This window comes from Canis aureus, chromosome 3 (genome assembly GCF_053574225.1).
Source record: "Canis aureus isolate CA01 chromosome 3, VMU_Caureus_v.1.0, whole genome shotgun sequence".
Classification (NCBI taxonomy): Eukaryota; Metazoa; Chordata; class Mammalia; order Carnivora; family Canidae; genus Canis; species Canis aureus.
This window is the reverse complement of record NC_135613.1, coordinates 6925887-6947874: the sequence shown is the minus strand read 5'-3', so window position 1 is coordinate 6947874 and position 21988 is coordinate 6925887. Positions and strand designations below refer to the sequence as shown.

Sequence of the window (21988 nt, the reverse complement as noted above, 5' to 3'; positions counted from 1 at the left end):
ACCCAGGGATCCCGATAGATAGATATTTTAAAGAAAAAGTCAAGTCAGAGGTAGAAAATGTAAGAAGTCATGTAACAAGGGATGGAGACATTTGGTAGAGAGAAGAAATTTTAAAACCAGCCAAAACCTCTAACTGTTGTATTCCTGTTTGAGAGCCAAAACATGTGGCATAAAATGTGCTAAAGTTGTATGTATAAATATGCTACTTTCAATAATGGGATAGTAGGGGAGAGGGAAAAGGGAGATTGCAATTAATGGAGAAGATCCTCTGCATCCTGTCTGTTCTTCTTTCCTTTTAAAGGGTCTAAAATGCGTTCATCAAAAAAGTCCTCCTAGATCTCATAAATAATTGAAAGTCCAATGAATTGTTAGTAGTAATCATTGACTAGTCAACAGGTCAACAGGAAAGTGAATACATTACCTGTGTTCCCAGTGGGAAAGTGTCTAATTTCTGATCTGGTATAGCATTGTCCTGGGTTGCAGAAGTACTTGTTAGGGAATCCTTTATTTCCCGGTTAGGGAAGGGAATAAAAAGTCCTTTGTTTGAGTCTGTGTTAAAAGAAAAGGCACACAATGAAGCACTGACCAGACTTCCACAGCAACATGTCTATGGAAAGATACTGGAAGGGAAGTCACAAGATTGAGAGCTAGTTCTGGTGCTACCAGTTGGAAACCATGTGAACTCAGGCAAACTACTTAATCTCTCTGATTTTTTCCGTTATAAAACAGTGATGATAAGACCTAAACCGCCTATCTCTTAGGGTTGAGGTAAGGTTAAAACAAGGTAATTGGAAGTGCCTGGCTGGCTTAGTCAGTGGAGCGTGCAACTCTTGATCTTGGGGTTGTAATTTCAAGCCTCACACTGGGTAGAGATTACTTAAAAATAAAATCTTTAAAACAAACAGATAAACAAAACCATATCCTAGTCCTGGCCATTCTAGAAACTATTATCAAAAAGAGCCAGTTAGGATTTTTATTAGATTGGAACACTTGTACAGAAGTTTTTGTACATTATTTTTTTTAAGATTTATTTATTTGAGAAAGAAAGAGAGAGAGCATGTGTGACCAGGGGGAGAGATAAAGGGAGGGAGAATCTCAAGCAGACTCTGAATTGAGCTTAGAGCCCAACATGGGACTCCATCTCAGGAACTTGAGGTCATGACCTGAGCTGAAACCAAGAGTCAGTTGCTCAACTGACTGAGCTGCTCAGGCACCCAGTACATTCTTGATCAATTCTTGATCAACTTGTTAATCATAGAGTTCTAGGATCTGGAGTCTTCAGGGGAACTTGGATGAAAATAAGAGTTTCCTGTTTAGGAAAGTTTTTTCCCCTAACAGGATTATGTAAGAATTAAGATAGTTTCAAAAACCTGGGCCTTAGTCAAACAATGTGCTCTTCTGCTAGTTCTCATCTGTAGGCTCTGGCAACAGAAAGCTCCTGTAAGCCAGGGAAACTGAGAATATGCAGTGAATAAAGCCAGCTTTTTGAAAATCCAGCTCCTCATTCCATTTGGGGTTCTAAAATGCTTCCTATTTCTGAGTTGCCTTCTGGGACTGGAATTTCCTATTACTTCAATATAAAATGCTCTTCTACCATTGTATTTGACACAACTACTTTTAAGCTTTCAAAGTTTATGTTCTCTGGCCCCTATTGCACTAGTAACACAGAAGAGAACAAAACAAAGCAAAGTAAAGCAGAAATTACTGGTCTTACCCTGATTCTTAGTAGAATATGAGAATGGTAAGTAAGCTGCAATTTTGGGTACAGGCCTTCTCTTACCTGAATCCTACAGAACAATACTTAGACTTCCCAGATGTCCAAGACCGTGCTCCATCTTGGTTTTCCTTCTACTGTACTTATATTCTTTTGGAGATTCACAGGTTCTTTCAAATTCCCCAATGTCCATATTCTTTGCTGAATGCTATCATACCTTCTCTTTATCACCTAAATCTGGATGACCCAAAATCTAAATCTTTTTTTTTTAATTTTTATTTATTTATGATAGTCACACAGAGAGAGAGAGAGGCAGAGACACAGGCAGAGGGAGAAGCAGGCTCCATGCACCGGGAGCCCGACGTGGGATTCGATCCTGCGTCTCCAGGATCGCGCCCTGGGCCAAAGGCAGGTGCTAAACCGCTGCGCGACCCAGGGATCCCCCAAAATCTAAATCTTAAGTCTGATCTCTCTTTTGATGTCCACACCTAAGTTTCTTGAACTGCCTCCAAGGAGTGCCCCTGTCCTAGACAAGAAAAACATCAGTATTTTCTAAACCAAACTCATTATCTTCACATCCAGGCCTACTTCTACTGAGGCTCCCCACCTTCCACTCAAAACTACATCTCAGCACTGGCATTACTATTCAACCAATCCCTCAAGACAGAAACAAGTTCTTTGACTCTTACTCATCTCAAACTTCAATCAATTACCAAGGGCTACAGAATCATTTTTTGGAGAGGGGGGAGGAATCTTTAACTTTATTCATATACCATACAATTAACCCTTTTACTGTGTACAATTCAGTGGTTTTCAGTACATTCACAAAGTTGTCAACCATCACCACCATCTATTTTATCTGAAAAGAAACTCAATTAGCTGTCACTTTCAATTATCTCTTCCCTGCCAGCACCTGGCAACCATCAATATACTTTCTTTCTTTTTTTTTGAATTTTTATTTATTTATGATAGTCACACACACACAGAGAGAGAGGCAGAGACACAGGCAGAGGGAGAAGCAGGCTCCATGCACCGGGAGCCCGACATGGGATTCGATCCCGGGTCTCCAGGATCACGCCCTGGGCCAAAGGCAGGCGCTAAACCACTGCGCCACCCAGGGATCCCTCAATATACTTTCTGTATGGATTTTCCTATTCCGAACATTTCATATAAATGGAATAATATGATATTTGGCTTTTTGTGTCTAGCTCCTATTACTTAGCATGATGTTTTCAAGATATATATTGTAGATGTATCAGTACTTCATTCTTTTCTTATGGCTGAGTAATGTGCCTTATATAGATATACCATATTTTGTTTATCCATTCATCAGCTGATAGACTTTTGGGCTATTGTAGATAATGCTTTCACTCCTGTACAAGGGTGATTGTGATGAATTTTTCTTTGTTATTTTATTTTTAAAAATATTTTAAGTAATCTCTATACCCAATGTGTGGCTTGAACTTACAATCCTGAGACCAAGAGTCACATGTTCTACCCAATGAGCCAGCCAGATGCCTCCCCCCTTTGCTGTTTTAAAATAAGATATCAATTAGATCTATGTATTTTAGGTGTAATTCTATTAAAAGGTAAAACGAATTGGCTAAAAAGAGTTATGACCCCCTTCAACTCAGAGTTTATATGTGCTATATGCATGTAAATCATCTTTTGTTCTCCGGTAATCTGACATTCTACTCAACATAAACCTTCTATCCAAACCACCTGATTACTCAACTGTCTATGACCTGCTATACTCATTGACCCTTTCACACAGATATTCAAACCAATCTCACTAACCTCCCAGGCTATCCCAGGGCTCCCCTGTCTTTAACAGTTAAGGACTTTGTTTCCACATCTGCCACAAAACCTTTTCACATATGCTTTTAGCACAGTCCGAACTTCTATAACATGTGCCCATCTACATCAGTGTTTCTCAAACTCATTATTCTCACAAATTCTGAGAATATGAATCCAGTTTGAGCGATTTCAACTTAAGAGGCTCAGTATATAAAAAGATATTTTAAAAAGCAGATTGTATTGGGTGACAGTTTGGCAGTTTCTTACAAAATTAAACACTTGGTATTTGCCTGAAGGAGTTGAAAACGTATGTCTACACACACTGCACATGGATGTTTATAGCAGCTTTTTTCAAAATTGCCAAAACTTAGAAGCAACCAAGATATCCTTCAGTAGGTGAATGGATAAATAAACTGTGGTACACCCAGACAACAGAATATTATTCAGCACTAGAAAGAAAGGAGCTATCAAGTCATGAAAAGACATAAAGGAATCTTAAAGGGACATTACTAAGTAAAGAAGACAATGTAAAAGGCTACATACTTAATAATTCCAGCTATACACCATCCTGGAAAAAGTAAAACTATGGAGACAGGGGAAGATGGCAGAGTAAGAGGCACCCTGTATCTGTCTTCCACCTAGGCAAACAATTATATCCGCAGAATCTGTCTAATGTAACTATTTTGGAATTCTGGAGTCTATTGAATGGCTCGCATTTCCCGGGCGGGGGGGGGGGGGGGGGGGGGAGACCTGGAAGCTAAATTGAAGTTAACTTCAGTCAATTTCAGCTCTTGGCAGTATCAGTAGCAGCTACACATGTCCCACCCCTCACGCAAAAGAATGAAGGGGGACCCTTACCTAGTCATCCCTTCTCCCCTCTAGCCCCTGGCAACCACTGATATATTTACTAACGCCATAGATTTGGGGTTTTTTTCCTCAATTATTTTTATTGTGACAAAATACACATGACACAAAATTTATTAACTTAACCATTTTAAGTGTACAGTTCAGCAGTATTAAATGCATTCATAATGTTGTGCAACCATCATCACCATCATCTCTGGAACTCTTTTCATCTTATAAAACTGACACTATATCCATTAAATGCTAATGCCTTACTTCCTCCTCCCTGCAGCCGCTGGCAACCACCATTCTATTTTCTGTCTCTATGGTTTTGACTGCTTTAAGTATCTCGTATACGTGGAATCAGTGTTTATCTTTTTGTGACTGGCTAATTTTGCTTAGCATAATATCCTTAAGTTTCACTAATGTTGTAGCATATGTCAGAATTCTCTTCTTTTTTTTTTTAAAGTTTTTAAAAATTTATTTATGATAGTCACACAGAGAGAGAGAGAGAGAGAGAGAGAGAGAGAGGCAGAGGGAGAAGTAGGCTCCATGCACCGGGAGCCCGACGTGGGATTCAATCCCAGGTCCCCAGGATCGCGCCCTGGGCCAAAGGCAGGTGCCGAACCGCTGCGCCACCCAGGGATCCCTTCTTTTTTTTTTTTTTTTTTAATAGATTTTATTTATTTATTCGAGAAACAGATAGGCAGAGACACAGGCAGAGGGAGAAGCAGGCAGAGGGAGAAGCAGGCTCCATGCAGGAAGCCTGACATGGGACTCGATTCCTGGTCTCCAGGATCACACCCTGGGCTGAAGGTGGCGCTAAACCGCTGAGCCACCCCGGCTGCCCTCTTCTTTTTAAATAGTGTGAATAATATTCCATTGTTTGTATATATCGCACATTCCTTATCCATTCATCTGTTTATGGACACTTGGATTGCTTCCATGTTTTAGCTACTGTGAATAATGCTGCTATGAACATAGGTATACAAACACCTCTTTAAGACCCTGCTTTCACTTCTTTGAGGATAGGCCCAAGTGGAATTACTGCTTTACAGGGTAATTTTATTTTTAATTTTTTCAGAAACTGCCATACTGTTGTCCATAGTATCTGTACCATTTTATATTCTCACCAAACAGTGGGACCAGTAGTTCCAATTTTTCCACATCCTTGCCAACATGTGTTATTTTCTGTTGTTTTAATAGTAGCCATGCTAATAGGTATCATTGTAAATGACTGGTTGGAAAGCACTGTTTGGAACAACTGAGCTAGTGGGAATTGTTCTCCAAAAAGCTTTCTCCTAGCCTGTAGCACAACCATTTGAACATGGCATAACCACTTTAGTCATATTGGATTACCAACAGTGCTTATAGGCAACACTCCCCAGGGGTCTAGCACAAACATAATTTTCAGTGGAAAGCAAAGCTCTTTAACGTTTCAAAGTAGCAAGATCAATTTTATATTAAAAAAAAAAATCCAGGCAACAGCTGGAGCTTTCAAGAACCTTTAAAATGCCCTGTGTCTAGTAAAGCTAATTGTTCTCAGTAGAGAATATGCACCTTAAAAAAAAAAAAAAAAAAAGATTGGAACCCTGGGTGGCTCAGCGGTTTAGCACCTGCCTTTGGCCCGGGGCATGATCCTGGAGTCCCGGGATCAGGTCCCTCATCGGGCTTCCTGCATGGAGCCTGCTTCTCCCTCTGCCTGTGTCTCTGCCTCTCTCTCTGTCTTTCATAAATAAATAAATAAATAAATAAATAAATAAATAAATAAATAAATAAATAAAATCTTTTTAAAAAAAGACTGATTGACTGATTGATTGATTGATTTGAGAGACAGAGTGGGCTCAGGAGTATGGGGACGGGGAGGGGCAGGGGCAGAGAATCTTTTAGCAGGTCCCTGCTGAGAACAGAGCCTGATGTCCCATAAGATCATGATCTGAGCCAAAACAAGGAGTCCCACACGCTTAACTGAATTACCCAGATGCCCTAAAACTATGCACTTTAAGACAATTCATGGAGTGAATTTTTATGTGTGCTAATGATGTAATATGACATAAATGAAGTTTAATTCAGCTTGTCTAAAAAGAGGCAGTCAAATTATACTTCATTTTATCTTCATGATTCTGGAAATGGATATATTAATGTTTTTATCTATATAAAATACAGGAAGGCTGTATACCAAATTATTAATTAGGATTGTCTCTAGGGTACAGGCTGATGAGTGATTAAAATGCTGTTCTTCATGCTTTTTAGTATTTTCCAAAATTATCACAACAGAATTTCATCAGGGGCATCTGGGTGGCTTAGTAGATTAAGTGCTGACTTTTGGTTTTAGCTCAGATCATGATCTCAGGGTCATGAGATTGAGCCCCATGATGGGCTTCAGGTTCAGCAAGGTGTCAGCTTAAGGTTCTCTTTCCTTCTCCCTCCCTTCTGTCCTTCCCACCCGTGTGCGTGCTCTCTCTCTTTCTCTCAAATAAATAAAATCTTAAAAACTAGAATTGCATCAAATTTTATCTATTTAAAATATGTATTTATTCATTTTAGAGAGCAAGCACAAGCAGGGAGGACATGGGCAAAGGGAGAATCCTAAGTAGACTTCCCACTGTATTTTTATTTATTTTTAAAATATTTTATTTATTTATTGTGTGAGCAGGGGTAGGGGCTGAGGGAGACAGAGAATCTCATGCAGACTCCTCACAGAGCACAGAGCCTGATATGGGGCTCAGTCCCACAACCCTGAGACTACAACCTGAGCTGAAATCAAGAGTCAGACACTTAACTGACTGAGCTAACCGGGTGCCTCAGAATTTCATCAAATTTTAAATATGAAAAATGCTATTTAAAATGAAATAAAGCAATCCATGCTCCATAATGTATGTGCACTGAGATTTCCAAGAAGGAATAATAAAAATCATACTTCACAATGGCTTATTTTACCATGAAATCATGTGAAACTGACTTATCAATAAATGTCCACATGGATAGATAAGTAGTAAGGAAAACAAAATATGTTATAAACTGGAAATTCTTAATGTCTAAGCTACACAGCCCATCTTTAAAAGTAATTGCTGGAATGAAACGCCGGGACACCTGCACCCCGATGTTTATAGCAGCAATGGCCACGATAGCCAAACTGTGGAAGGAGCCTCGGTGTCCAACGAAAGATGAATGGATAAAGAAGATGTGGTTTATGTATACAACGGAATATTACTCAGCTATTAGAAATGACAAATACCCACCATTTGCTTCAACGTGGATGGAACTGGAGGGTATCATGCTGAGTGAAGTAAGCCAGTCAGAGAAGGACAAACATTATATGTTCTCATTCATTTGGGGAATATAAATAATAGTGAAAGGGAATATAAGGGAAGGGGGAAGAAATGTGTGGGAAATATCAGAAAGGGAGACAGAACGTAAAGACTGCTAACTCTGGGAAACGAACTAGGGGTGGTGGAAGGGGAGGAGGGCGGGGGGTGGGAGTGAATGGGTGACGGGCACTGGGGGTTATTCTGTATGTTAGTAAATTGAACACCAATAAAAAATAAATTAAAAAAAAATTAAAAAAAATAAATAAATTCAGCAACCAATAAAAAAAAATAATAATAAAAGTAATTGCTGGGATTTTAGGGATTAATTTTTTTCAGGGATTAATTTTTAGAGATTATAAATAATTTGGTATATCCCTCAAAGGGACAAAGGCCTCTATAGAATAAAGTTTTCTCAACTAAAAGGTCATCTGATGAGTGCCAGGTTAATCCATAAGGGTCCGCTGCATGTCATTTCTTTTATGGAAAGCTATCTAGTTGCCTGTGTCATGATCATTAATGTGGCATAACCACTTTAATCCTATTAGTTACCAACAGCGCTTATAGGCAACACTCACCAGGAACATAGCACAAACACAAGAGATTCTGCAGCTGCAAAGGTTCAAGGTGGAGAAACACAGAAGGCCCAGGGTCTGAGCTGCATTGATGCAGATGAATCATGAGTCTCTGGCTAATGAATCAATCACCCTAGCAATGCTCAGGGGCCATAGGGACTGGCAATGCAATTTTCAGAATGTACTAAATGATGTAAATGGATGTAAATGAAATTGAATTCTGAGTACAGCTTGTACTTGATGGGTTCTGGATTAGGCCTACTCAATAAATAGGGCTTTTTCTGGTAGTTGAGAGGAGGAGGAAAAACACAGTCAGTAAATCTTGTGCTTCTTCAAGTCGGTTACTTCTCAACTATATTGTCTTCGTCCTACCCAGGGTTGGCCACAAAAGCTGAAATAACTAATATTTTAAGCATTTTGTGATCAAAGAGAGAAAACTTACCAGTTTCAATTCTGTTATCAACATTGGCATTGATTTTTGATGTAGAGCTCTCGTCTGTCACACAGTTTTTCATTGTCTTCTCCCTAGAGCTGCCACAAAGAATAATTTATTTAAAACTCAAAAAAAAAAAAAAAAAAAAAAGCTGGAAAGGTTTCTGAGATCACCCAGTAAATGCATTTGGAAAACATTAACTCGTGGTAATCAGATTTCTTTTAAATGTTCTAGAAATGTTCACAATATTTCAGTTAAGCCCATTTTTTAATTTTTTTATTTTTTTTTAAATTTTTATTTATTTATGATAGTCACAGAATGAGAGAGAGAGAGGCAGAGACACAGGCAGAGGGAGAAGCAGGCTCCATGCACCGGGAGCCCGATGTGGGACTCGATCCCGGGTCTCCAGGATCGCGCCCTGGGCCAAAGGCAGGCGCCAAACCGCTGCGCCACCCAGGGATCCCTAAGCCCATTTTTTAAAACCATAATATTACTGGGAATAGTGAGAGAGGAGGACACTATAGTTCAGCTTTTATTTATTTATTTTTTAAAGATTTTACTTATTTATTCTTGAGAGGCAGAGAGAGAGAGGCAGAGACACAGGCAGAGGGAGAAACAGGCTCCATGCAGGGAGCCCGACGTGGGCCCCGATCCCGGCACGCCAGGATCACACCCTGGGCCGAAGGCAGGCGCCAAACTGCTGAACCACCCAGGGATCCCCCTAGTTCAGCTTTTAAAGTATGAAAGTCGGGCAGCCCCGATGGCCCAGCGGTTTGGTGCTGCCTTCAGCCCGGGGTATGATCCTGGAGACCCGGGATCGAGTCCCACGTTCAAGCTCCCTGCATGGAGCCTGCTTCTCCCTCTGCCTGTGTCTCTGCCTCTCTCTCTGTGTCTTTCATGAATAAAAAAAACAAAGTATGAAAGTCAGGGCTCAGCTGGTTGAGCATCCAACTCTTGATTTCAGCTCAGGTCATGATCTCATCAGGGTTGTGGGATGGGGCTCTGCATAAGACTCTGTGCTACGGGAAAAAAAAAAAAAAAAGACTCTGCTACGCTGAGCCTGCTTGAGATTCCCTTTCCTTCTGCCCCCCCCCCCACCCCCGTTTGCAAGGGCTAGCTCTCTAAATAAAATCCCGCCCCCCCCAAAGAAAAGTATGAAAGCCAGAAAATTCAGAACTTAGACTGTTTTTTTTTTTTTTTAATAAATATTTTTTCATGAGAGACACACACACACACACACAGAGGGGCAGAGACACAGGCAGAGGGAGAAGCAGGCTCTATGCAGGGAGCTTGATGTGGACTCGATCCCACGTCTTCAGGATCATACCCCGGGGCTGAAGGCGACACTAAACTGCCGAGCTATCCAGGCTGCCCTAGAACTTAGACTGTTTTCTTGACATAAACTTAGGTCTAAATGATTAAGGGAATAATAATTTTTTTAAATTAAAAAATTCATAGAGCACAGAAAGGAAGGTTCTGCTGCCAAGAATTATAGTGGGGGAAACTACAGCCATTAGTTAAAAAAAATAAAAAAGACAAAAAGGCAAATGTTTGCACTTGATTGATACAGTATAGTAAGATGTAAGCACAGTAAGTACAGATTGGGACATATAGACCGGCCAGATGATGAGCCAGGCACTTTACACGCACCATTTCATTTAATCATAAAGGCTCCCCTATTATCTATAGGTTGGGAAAACAGGAACTCAGAAAGACTTAAAAAAATCTTTACTCAATGTTGAAGAGCTTTTAAGATATTAATGCTAGGACTGGGCACTTGAGTAACATTTTACCTCTGGGTTTGCAATCATATGGTAATTAAACAGAAATATGATGGTGCTAATTATCTGCCTTACTAGGAAATGTATTTAATTATACATTAATTCATCTCTGTATTTCTTTTTTTTTTTCATCTCTGTATTTCTGTAGTAAAGAGGGTACCCTCAATGAATTAAAATAATTAGTTCACAAAATATATATACAAATAATTTTTAGGAACATTCCATCTCTTTCTATAGCAGGGTGAATTTTACTCTATATAAAAACCTCAATAAACTTGATTTTATTTTATTTTTTTAAAATATTTATTTATTTATTCATTCAGAGAGAGCGAAGAGAGAGGCAGAGACACAGGCAAAGGGAGAAGCAGGCTCCATGCAGGAAGCCCGATGTGGAACTCAATCCTGGGTCTCCAGGATCACACCCCAGGCTGCAGGCGGCGCTAAACCGCTGTGCCACCAGGGCTGCCCTAAACTTGATTTTAAAAATAGAGAACTAAAAAATATATATATATAGGGTTACATTATAAAATACATAAAGGATCAGAGCAGAGAGAGACAAAGGAAAGATCTCAGACCAACAGAGCAGACATTGACTTCATTCATTCATCATTCAACAAATTATTTCTTGGAGCCTTATATGTCTCAGGCATTGTTTTAGGCACTAGGGAATACTGCAATAAATACGACAAGCAAAGTCCTAGCTCTTACGGAGGGGAAAGGCAATAAACAAAGAAAAAAATCTCATTTTGGAGAATATTTAATTCTGGGATGCCTGGGTGGCTCACTGGTTGAACATATGCCTTATGCTCAGGGTGTGATCCTGGAGTCCCAGGATCAAGTCTTACATTGGGCTCCTTATATGGAAACTGCTTCTCCTCCCTCTGCCTATGACTCTGCTTTTCTCTCTGCCTCTCTCTGTGTCTCTCATGAATAAATAAAATCTTTAAAAAAAAGAATATTTAATGTTGTGGAGACATGTTCATATCTTATCAAACTAAAAATGGTATGTATAGGAAGCAAATTACTATAAATATATGTATTATTTTATTATTAATGTATAAAGATCTATTATATAATATAGATATTGTATACACATACATATACCTAAAACTAAGAGGATATTTACTATAATTAATGTTTATTTCTGGGTAATGAAATTATGAGTTGCTTATTTATTTCTTCTGGTTTTTCTATACTTTCCAAAATCTCAGTAAGTATGCATTACTTTTACTATCAGAAAACAATACTAGGGGGATCCCTGGGTGGCGCAGCGGATTGGCGCCTGCCTTTGGCCCAGGGTGCGATCCTGGAGACCCGGGATCGAGTCCCACGTTAGGCTCCCGGTGCATGGAGCCTGCTTCTCCCTCTGCCTGTGTCTCTGCCTCTCTCTCTCTCTCAAAAAATAAAAATAAAAAAATAAAAATAATAATAAAAAAAGAAAACAATACTAACAGACACATGTACATGTATCTATAGGTAGGTACACAGATGTCTAGAAGGATATATATCAAACATTACTAGTAGTTAGCTCTTGGTAGCACAGTATGGGGTGATTTTGACTTTTTTCATTGCATTTTTCTGTATTATGTAAATTGTAATGGACTTCTGTTTTCCAAAAATAATAAAGCTACTTTTTAAAAATAAAGAACACGAGTTTTGGAGTAGAAGATATGGTTATCTTATTTTGATCAGGTTTTAGTAACAAGAAGTAGAAAAATCTACCTTTCAGATACTTTAGAGCTTCAAGGTCTGTTTACTTTTGGTTCTGTAGATAAATGTTTCCTTTACCTTTTAACAAACTAACCTCCATGGTAATATAAACCTTCTAATTCAATAGGAAAAGACCATGTACTGATTTATAACTCCAAGAAAGAGTTGGTAAGCATTTACAGGGATGATTTCTCATAGTATCCATATCTTTAAGCTTTGAACAGCAGCTTTAGAGAATTATCAACAATTATTCCAAAGCAGACCCAGTAGTTCAAGAAAGCAGAAATGTTCCCTCTGAGGGCCAGATTCTCATCCCAGATAAATCTCGATATGTTAAATATTTTTATTTCTGATCTGAGGATTCTTATACCTTGTGAAGATTTCTGCTAGAAAATGAAGACATTAAGTTGGAATTCACTACTGTCTATGTCTGACCCAAACTCATTTTTTTTTTTTTTTTTTTGGTAAAGAATTGTCTTACCTTTTTTCCACCTCTAAAAGAAAATTTTCACTGTTGCCCAACTGACTAAAATGCAGCTTGGCAGCTTTTCTCTCACTTTCTCGCACAGCTCGGTCATCTGGAGGCAAAAACCGTGGTCTGAGCATATTTCTTTTTTGGAGTAAACAGTACTGGGTCAGAAAACCATATTCACAGAGTAAAAACTAAAGATCAGTATCATATTCTTTTGTTAGAGACAGGTCACAAAATAATGCTATTATGTTGTCACTGCAGCAAGTAGTAACTCAGGGAGACTGCAGGGATACCATAGCAACAACTGCCACATAAGTGTAACTACACCTGCAGGAAAGTAGAGTTTAGGCAGCAAACAATTCAAATGGTCTAATATTGTGTTGAAAGTTAAACCATTTCTGAAAGAAATTAGTTTCCCCACAGTAACTTTCCTAGGGGCATGTGAAATCCAAGTTTGTATCAATAAGAAATGTATACTCAACAATAAAATTATAAAGAAATGCAGCTCATTTGAAGGAATATTTTATTGCTCCTTGACATTAAACCCCAAAGAGTTGTTGTATTCACTTTCTATTGCTAATATAGTTGCAAATTTGGGGCACCTGGAAAAATAAATCTCAACCTGGAAACTCTTTGTTGGGGAGGAAGTGGTGGTGAAACCATCAACTGAAGAAAACTAAAGCTGGAAGTAACTGATAAAATCAGATTGTCATTCAATAATAAAGGACTTGTCATACATCCTGCCAACCCAAAAGAATTATATAAATATTGACTAATAAACAAATATATCCTGCCAGCGCACACTCTGGGCCAACACCCAAAAGGTTAGGAGGGAGCTGGTTTAATGTAAATTCTGGGACAAGGAACAGGGGAGGAGGGTCTCACCCAGTTTCTCCAGAGTTTGTAGCGTGTACACAGCAAAGAGCCTATAATCTGTATCTTTCCTGACAACAGGATTGAGTCTCAAATCTAATTCTTTGAGGAAGGGTAAAGGCTGTAGGCGGGACACCTCCACTAATGAAGGAATGTTGTTATAATATAAATTCAGCTCTTGGAGTGAACATAAATACTGGATACCCTGCAAGGAAAAGACCACATTATGAAATCACACATTGCTAAGGACTAGGAATCTCACAGATAAATATATGGAAATATAAATAGATGGAAATATATCTATTTCTTCCATCCTTAAACATGTTACCTGAGTCACCCGTGAGAAAGGCAAAGTTGAAACTCTTATTTAGATGCCTGAGAATAAGAACAATGCAGCCTATGGGCACTAGATGTTTTATATATTAAACAACCTGTAGATATCATACATTTTCTCCTTACCAAATCTGACTGGAAATATCTGCAGTCAATTATCTACTTCTGTTGCTCCCTGATTATTCTCTTTTCCAGTGGTTAGCCCAAGCTACTTTTACCCTTCTCTTACCCTTGCCACATCCACTCTCCAGATCCCAGAAGCACCCCAATTTTCAAGAGGAAAGGAAGTAGGCAAAAGAGATAGTTCTAGGGGGTAGAAGGGTATAATTAAAAAAAATTAATGTGTGTGTGTGTGTGTGTGTGTGTGTGTGTGTGTTATGTCCTTATATCTCAATGCCTCACGTTTAGGGTCAATGGAGTATATAGGAAAATGAAACAATGCTATATCTAATTCTTCCCTCTTGGAACAGTCTGGAACCCTTCTTATCCTGGTTTCTCCTTTCAGAATTACCCCACCCTCTCTATTTCTCTGGGATACTGGAGAGGAAAAGCCACAATTTGCCTCCTTTGCTGAAATCTACTACTGAAAATATTGTTTAATTTTTATGTATTTGGCTAGTTAGCTGCTTTTGCCCAACATTAAACTTCAAGACAATAATTCAAAACATGTACATATATGTATAATCATATTTTAGTAGTAAAAATGCTTGGCATAGAAGGAACTCATTGAGAGTAATTTCAGTAAAATTATTTTCCATCATGTATTTATGAAATAATGTTTTTTTTAGTCTTCTCTCATTCAAAATTACCATTTTCTTGTAGAAAATTTAGAAAACTCAAAGATATACACAAAGCATTTCTGAATAGATAATCCTGTTCACACTCCAATTCATTTCTTTCTGGTTTTTTTCTATTCCATTAGCTTCTATGTTGTGAAAGGATCAGTAGTTAGGAATAGTTCTCACTGACTTTGGCCCCACTCTCAGGGCAGAACACCATTAGGACTTTCTTTAAATGTGTCTAATGGCCCAGCTTAAGTAATCTTTTAATGTCTCTCAGTGTAAAAATCAAGGAAATGACTTCTATCCTCCTCTCACTTTTCCCACTTGGCATGAATTCATGTATTCCCCAAAGTTACACTAGAAATAATCACAGAACATTTATCCCCTGAGTAATTGAGAAAATTAAGAAAATTGATTCAGAACTGCTAGAGATGAGCATATATAGATAAGTCATAGATGCAAAAAATGCAGAAAACATTTACTAAGTGCTTCCTATATGCCAAGCAATGTACACATGCTAATTTGATTAATTTTTACAACAGTTTTTTTTGCCTAATTTACAGAAATGGAAAGAAAGTAAGATAAAAACAAATTATGACAACGTTCACTCAATTTTTTAGCCTGAAAATTAACAAAGATACATGTGAAAAGAGGAGACTTAAGTAACTCTGAACTAATGCTTTCTGAAATTGATGTGCCAAATATAAATGGCTGCTCCCAAATAGTCTAAAGACCTAGTTTAACTTGCAGCTTCTGCTTTTCCGAGTCCTAGCTGGAAATCTTGCTTGAACTTCCTTTTTTAGAGTCCTTTGTTTTTAGAACTTGACAATGAGTCTGGCTTGTCTTGTTGAATAAATATCCCCTTAGAAGCACAAAACTGGCAGAATAATCCATGAGATCACTGACTAATCCTGAAAAGCATTTGTGAGTCTTTCACCTTAAGCCTTGCAAAGAAGGGCTTAATCAAGACAGGCACCTAACTGGGTAAAAAGGGAACATTCGGAAGAAATACCATTTGAGGATCTACCACAAAGAAAACAGAGGTGGAAGTTCTGTGTGGAACTTATGTGTGCACACTTATATTTGTAGAGCTCTTTGTGTATTTGCTAATCCTCACATACTCTGCTTAAGCCTACTTTCCAGTCGTGCCCTCTGCTCTACCATCCCTTGATCTATACATTTTTCTCTGTTTTCAAGACCACCATTTCCTCTTCCTCCTTGAAAACACCCACAGTAACAATCCAGACCAGTGTTTCTCCACATGTGCTCCATGTACCAACATCCTCAGAATCCCCTGGGTGTATCCTGAGCCCACCCCAGACCGGTTAACTCAGAATCTCAGAGTAGGAACTAAGAATATGTACTTTCACGAGGGCTTCTTATATTTTCTTTTTACACACATAAAAAAAAAATGTCCTATTGCCTTAGCCTGTGATTGTTTAATATAATTTTCCTTGAGTACAAAAGAAATTTTCCCCAATATTTTATACCAGAAAATTTCAAACAGAATACAGCTGAATCAGTTTTATAGTCAATAATAAAATTTAGAAACATTTAAAAGGAAGATCATATATTCCCCAGGCTGACATTATCTCTTATTTCTTTCCATCAAAATAACTACTACTACTACTAAAATAAATTGGGCTGGAACGACTAGTTATAGAATATAGAACTTACCTTCAGACTTGTGATCAAATTTCTTGATAAATCTAAGGATCGGAGGTTTTTAAAATTTCTGAAGGCATCACCGATGGAATGAATTTTTCCAGCATAAGATCCCTGCAATGAAAGAGACTCCACCAATTCTGAAAAGAGATCACCAGTAGATATATTATGAACTCTGCTTAGATAAACAACAGAGTCAGTAAAAATCAGTCTTCCTTCCTCCCATAACCCATTTGTGAAAGGCCCTACATCCAAAGTTCGTAAGAAGATCAGATCTTCCTTTTAAAAGCAGCAATGTTGCCTAATACAGTGATACCAAATCTTGGTTTTACAGAACACTTATATTTCTCTATTCACCCAGAAGAATGTAGTAAAAGTCTCCAAAAGTTCTGAAAACAAATTTTAAAAGGAATTCAGCAATCCCCCTGCTAGGATTTAGCCCTATCTATTATACTAAAAAATTCTGCCAGGATATATAATATATACATATGGGTATCAATCGCAGAAAGGTTTTAGGATAGTTTAAAAAGAAAGAAAAAACGGACGCTTGGGTAGCTCAGCAGTTGAGCGTCTGTGTTTCACTCAGGGCATGATCCTGGGGTCTGGGATTGAGTTCCATATGGGGCTCCTTGTGGGGATACTGCTTCTCTCTCTGCCTGTGTCTCTGCCTCTCTCTCTCTCTCTCTCTTTCTGTCTCTCATGGATAAATAAATAAAATCTAAAAAAAAAAAATTAATTAAGAAAAAAAAAAGAAAACTATCACAGGGTCCATCAGTAGGAGAGTAGAACTTAATGTCCTAAATAACAGTAGATTGATACAATGGACAAAGTACTAGATCTGTGGCTTTGTACAAGTCACTTACTCTCTCTGTACTTTAGCTTCCTTGTCTGTAAAATGGGGATAATAACAGTAATTAACTCATAAGGTGTTGTAGGGATTAAATTAATATATACAAAACTTAGAACAGTATCTGATACATGATAGTTGCTATATATGTGTTAATTATTGTTACACAATTATCAAAAAGAATGAGGTAGATTCGTAGATGATCATATGGAAAGATCCCAAAGACATTATGTGAGGGAAAAGTGTGTATATGTGGAACTATATTTTAAAGAATATATGTACATATATACTGGGACGCCTGGGTGGGTCAGAGGTTGGGCATCTGCCTTTGGCTCAGGGCGTGATCTCAGAGATGGGGTATGGAGTCCCACATCGGGCTCCCTGCATGGAGCCTGCTTTTCCCTCTGCCTGTGTCTCTGCCTCTCTTTCTCTCTCTCTGTTTCTCATGAATAAATAAATAAAATCTTTAAAAAAATCCTTAAAGAATATATATACATATATACAAATATAATATATTCATGAATATGGGAGAAAGTCAATTAGACTTTTAATAGCACTAAATAGAGAAGAATCTCAAAATTGTCAATAGGAACTCACTAGCAAATGTGATGAATCAAATAAAATCATAATCAAAACTGTAAGGAGGTTCTGCAAGATCCAATTTGTGAGTTCCAGGGGACTGCACTGAAATAAGTTTTAAGGTTCTAGAGCAGTCTGGGCCCTATAAACTCTGAAAATTAATAAACCGAAGGTCTCTTTCAAGACAAGACCCACATCAGGGAGAAATTAGTGAGAGTAGAATCCACATTGAATGGGACAGAAACAACAGGTTCAAAGGAAAAAGAAGATCAAGATACAAGTGGGGAGAGAAGCAAAGATGGCAGTTATCAGGAAGTGTAAAGCCCCCAGTTTTCAGCACTTTGTGAACAAAACAGAAGAGGGAGCTCCAAAACCCTGAAACCAGAAAAGCTACTCGGATCCACTCTTACCATGTAAAAGTATAGGAAAACATATTGCACTTAAAGAGCCACAGGAAAGGATTACAGTTCAATTTTATATGAGAGTAACATCACTAAAGAATGAAAGCACTCCAGAAAGATATATCACAAATGAAAGTTATAACTTAATATTTTGGAACAAGTTAAAAGATACCAAAACAAAATGTAGCAGTTCTTAGAGTGTGGTTCCTAGACCCCTGAAGGTCCCTGAGACATGTACCAGGGTCCAAAAAATCAAAACTATTTTTTAATTACTTTCATAATAATATTAAAATATGGGCAGCCCAGGTAGCTCAGTGGTTTAGAGCTGCCTTCAGCCCAGGGCATGATCCTGGAGACCCAGAATTGAGTCCCACATTGGGCTCCCTGCTTGGAGTCTGCTTCTCCCTCTGCCTGTGTCTCTGCCTCTCTCTGTGTGTGTGTCTCTCATGAATAAATAAATAAAATCTTAAAAAAATATTAAAATACTAGTTAGCTTTTTCACTGTTGCACTTACAGTACAAAAGCAAAACTACCGGGGCCTTAGGATGACTCAACACTCATAGAATGCTCTTTACCATCATATACTTGCAGTGTTTTAAAATAACCAGTTTCACTTAAGAATGTCCCTTAAAAAGTAGTAAAAATGATTTTTATTCATGTGACTAAATGAGAAATATGCATGAAGTACTGCTGCATAATGAAGTATGGTGGATGCCCTGAAGGAAAACATTAATGTGATTTTTTTAATAAAGATTTATTTATTTATTTTACAGAGAGTGTGTGTATGTAGCAGGGAGGGGCAAAGGGATGGGGGGGGAGAGAGAGAGAGCGAGAGAGAGAAAATCTCAAGCAGACTCCATTGAGCACAGAACCAACGGGGCTCTATCTCACCACCGTTGAGATCATGACCTGAGCCTAAATGAGGAATTGGACACTTAACCAACTGAGCCATGCAGGTGCCCCACTGTGATTTTTGAGATGCCAGCTTAACTAGCTACTTTTTCTCTGGAATACCATTTTTATTTTTATTTTATTTTATTTTAAGAATTCTAATTTACGGGATCCCTGGGTGGCGCAGTGGTTTGGCGCCTGCCTTTGGCCCAGGGCGCGATCCTGGAGACCCGGGATCGAATCCCACGTCGGGCTCCCGGTGCATCGAGCCTGCTTCTCCCTCTGCCTGTGTCTCTGCCTCTCTCTCTCTCTCTCTCTGTGACTATCATAAATAAATAAAAATTTAAAAAAAAAGAATTCTAATTTACATTTTTCAGCAGTTTTCAAACTTTTTGAAAAAAGGAAGATTTGAAATAAATCTTCAGGAAAAAAGGAAGATTTGAAAACAAAGATAGAACTAAAAAATAAAATAAAATAAAAAGTCCTTTCAAAAGTGAAGATCAGAGGTACCTGTGTGACTCTAGGGGTGCCTGGGGCAGTTTGGTAGTGTCTTAAACACAGCCGTCTAAACACAGCTTACCAGATGATCTAGCAATCATGCACCTTGATACTTGCCCAAATGAGTTGAAAGTTTATGTCCACACAGAAACTTCTATATACTTTTTAAAGATTTTATTTATTTATTCATGAGAGACACATAGAAGCAGAGATACAGGCAGAGGGAGGAGAAGCAGGCTCCATGCAGGGAGCCCCATGCAGGACTTGATCCTGGGAATCCCAGATCACGCCCTGAGCTGAAGGCAGACACTCAACCACTGAGCCACCCAGGCATCCCAGAAACCTCTAGGTTTATAGCACCTATACCTGTACATAAAGGCTTGTATGTATAAACCTGAATGTTTATAGCAATTTATAACTGCCAAAACTTAGAAGCAACCAAGATGTTCTTCAATAAGCAAATGGATAAATAAACTATGGTACCTCCACGCAGTGTAATATTATTCAGCAATAAAAAGAAATGAGCTATCAATTGAGCTGTGGAAAGACAGAGAAAATTTAAATACATATTGCTAAGTGAAAGAAGCCAGTCTGAAAAGCTTACATGTTGTATGATTCCAACTATATGAGATTGTGAAAAAGGCAACACTAAACAGCTCACTGATGTACAGAATGGTGACTATTTAATAATACTGCATTGCATATTTGAAAGTTGCTAAGTAGGTCTTATATGTTCTCATCACAAGAAAATAAATTTCTTTGTAACTATGTAAGGTGACAAATGCTAACTAGATTTATTGTATGTATACACAACAAAATGTATACAAATATCAAATCATTATCTTGTATATCTGAAACTGACATATAATGTATATCATTTATATCTCAATTAAAAGACTTTTTAAAAAGGTTAGTGGTTGAGGGTGCCTTGGTGGCTCAGTCAGTCGGTTAAAGATCTAGCTCTTGATTTTGGCTTAGGCCATGATCCCAGGGTCCTGGGATGGAGCCTTACAGCCCTGTGTCAGGCTCTGTGCTCAGTGGGGAGCTTGCTGGTGGGGGGATTCTCTCCCTCCCTTTCCCTTTGCCCTCCCCCACACTTCCACGCACATGCCCTCTCTCTCTCAAATCTTTTTTTTTTTTTCAAATCTTTTTTTAAAATGGCTAGTAGTTGCCAGAGATTACATACTAAATGATTACTTATGACATTCTGAAACTATATGACATTCTGAAAAAAGTACTAGTAAAAAGATGAGTAGTTGCCAGAGATTAAGTGGAAAGGGAGGGATGAACCAATGGAACATAGGGGATATTTAGGGCAGTAGAACTATTCTGTTTGATACTCTAATGGTATACACATGACATTACATATTTGTCAAAACACGATCATACAACACAAAGGATGAATCTTAATGTAAACAACAGACTTCAGTTAATAATAATATATTGATATTAGTTCACCAATCACAACAAACGTACCACAAATGCAAGATAATAATAGCAGGAGAAATTGTAGGGAGATGTGGGGGAGATATGAGAGGGGAAGAGGGAGCTTTTACAAAACTCTCTGTACCCTCTGCTCAGCTTTTCTATAAACCTAAAAATGCTTTAAAAAAATAAATTCAAGGGATCCCTGGGTGGCTCAGTGGTTTAACACCTGCCTTCGGCCCAGAGTGTGATCCTAGAATCCTGGGATCGATTCCCACGTCAGGCTCCCTGAATGGAGCCTGCTTCTCCCTCTGCCTATGTCTCTGCCTTTCTCCCTCTGTGTCTCTCATGAATAAATAAATAAAATCTTAAAAAATAAATTCTATTAATAAAAAAAGGAACAAAGTACCCATACATGATAAAATATAGATGAACTTTAAAATACCATGCTAAGGTACTCGCTTTGGCAGCACATATACTAAAATATCATGCTAAGTGAAAGGAGCCAGGTTAAAAAAGCCATATATTGTATGATTCTATTTATATGGAATATCCAGAGCAGGCAAATCCATAGAGACAGAAACAGGTTAGTGGTTGCCAGGGGCTCGGGTGAAAGCTGGAAATGAGAAGGGACTGCCTAATGTGTATAGAGTTTCCTTTAGGGCTGATGAAAAAAAATTTTCTGAAACTAGACAATAGTAATGGTTGTACAATGAACTAAGTGGCACTAGATTATATACTTTAAATTTTATAGTATGTGAGTTATATCTCAAAAAAAATTTTTTCCTGACTTTGAGGGCAGCATATTGGTAGTCCTGTAGTATGCAATGATCTGGTACCCTAAGAATCTATTACCATGAGACAAAAGCTAAGGTCAATTATTCTATCAGTGCCCTGCAGCATTTCTCATGTCTTTCACTGCAGTCTTTTTCGAAGAGCAGACATTTTAATATTTTAAAGAGAACTAGGATTTTCACTCAAATGATAAACTGCCACAGTGATTTTTTAAAAAAGATTTTACTTATTTATTCATGAGACACAGAGAGAGAGTCAGAGACATA

The 21988-nt window shown here is 38.2% G+C and overlaps 1 protein-coding gene across 10 annotated transcripts in view; it reads right to left on the bottom strand.

Moving 5' to 3' along the window:
• The window catches only part of LRRC36 (leucine rich repeat containing 36), a 55587-nt gene that overhangs the window by 26527 nt on the left and 7072 nt on the right, over positions 1–21988 (bottom strand). For 8 of the 10 annotated variants that reach the window (XM_077886934.1, XM_077886923.1, XM_077886944.1 and 5 more), the window contains exons 2-6: positions 16299–16426; positions 13519–13711; positions 12643–12739; positions 8680–8768; positions 422–549 (exon numbers count right to left, since the gene is read on the bottom strand). In XM_077886934.1, the coding sequence (XP_077743060.1) occupies positions 422–549; positions 8680–8768; positions 12643–12739; positions 13519–13711; positions 16299–16426 (635 nt within the window). Of the gene's footprint in view, positions 1–421; positions 550–8679; positions 8769–12642; positions 12772–13518; positions 13712–16298; positions 16427–21988 lie in introns of those variants that run through there. The other 2 variants (XM_077886977.1, XM_077886986.1) reach the window with 1 other exon arrangement.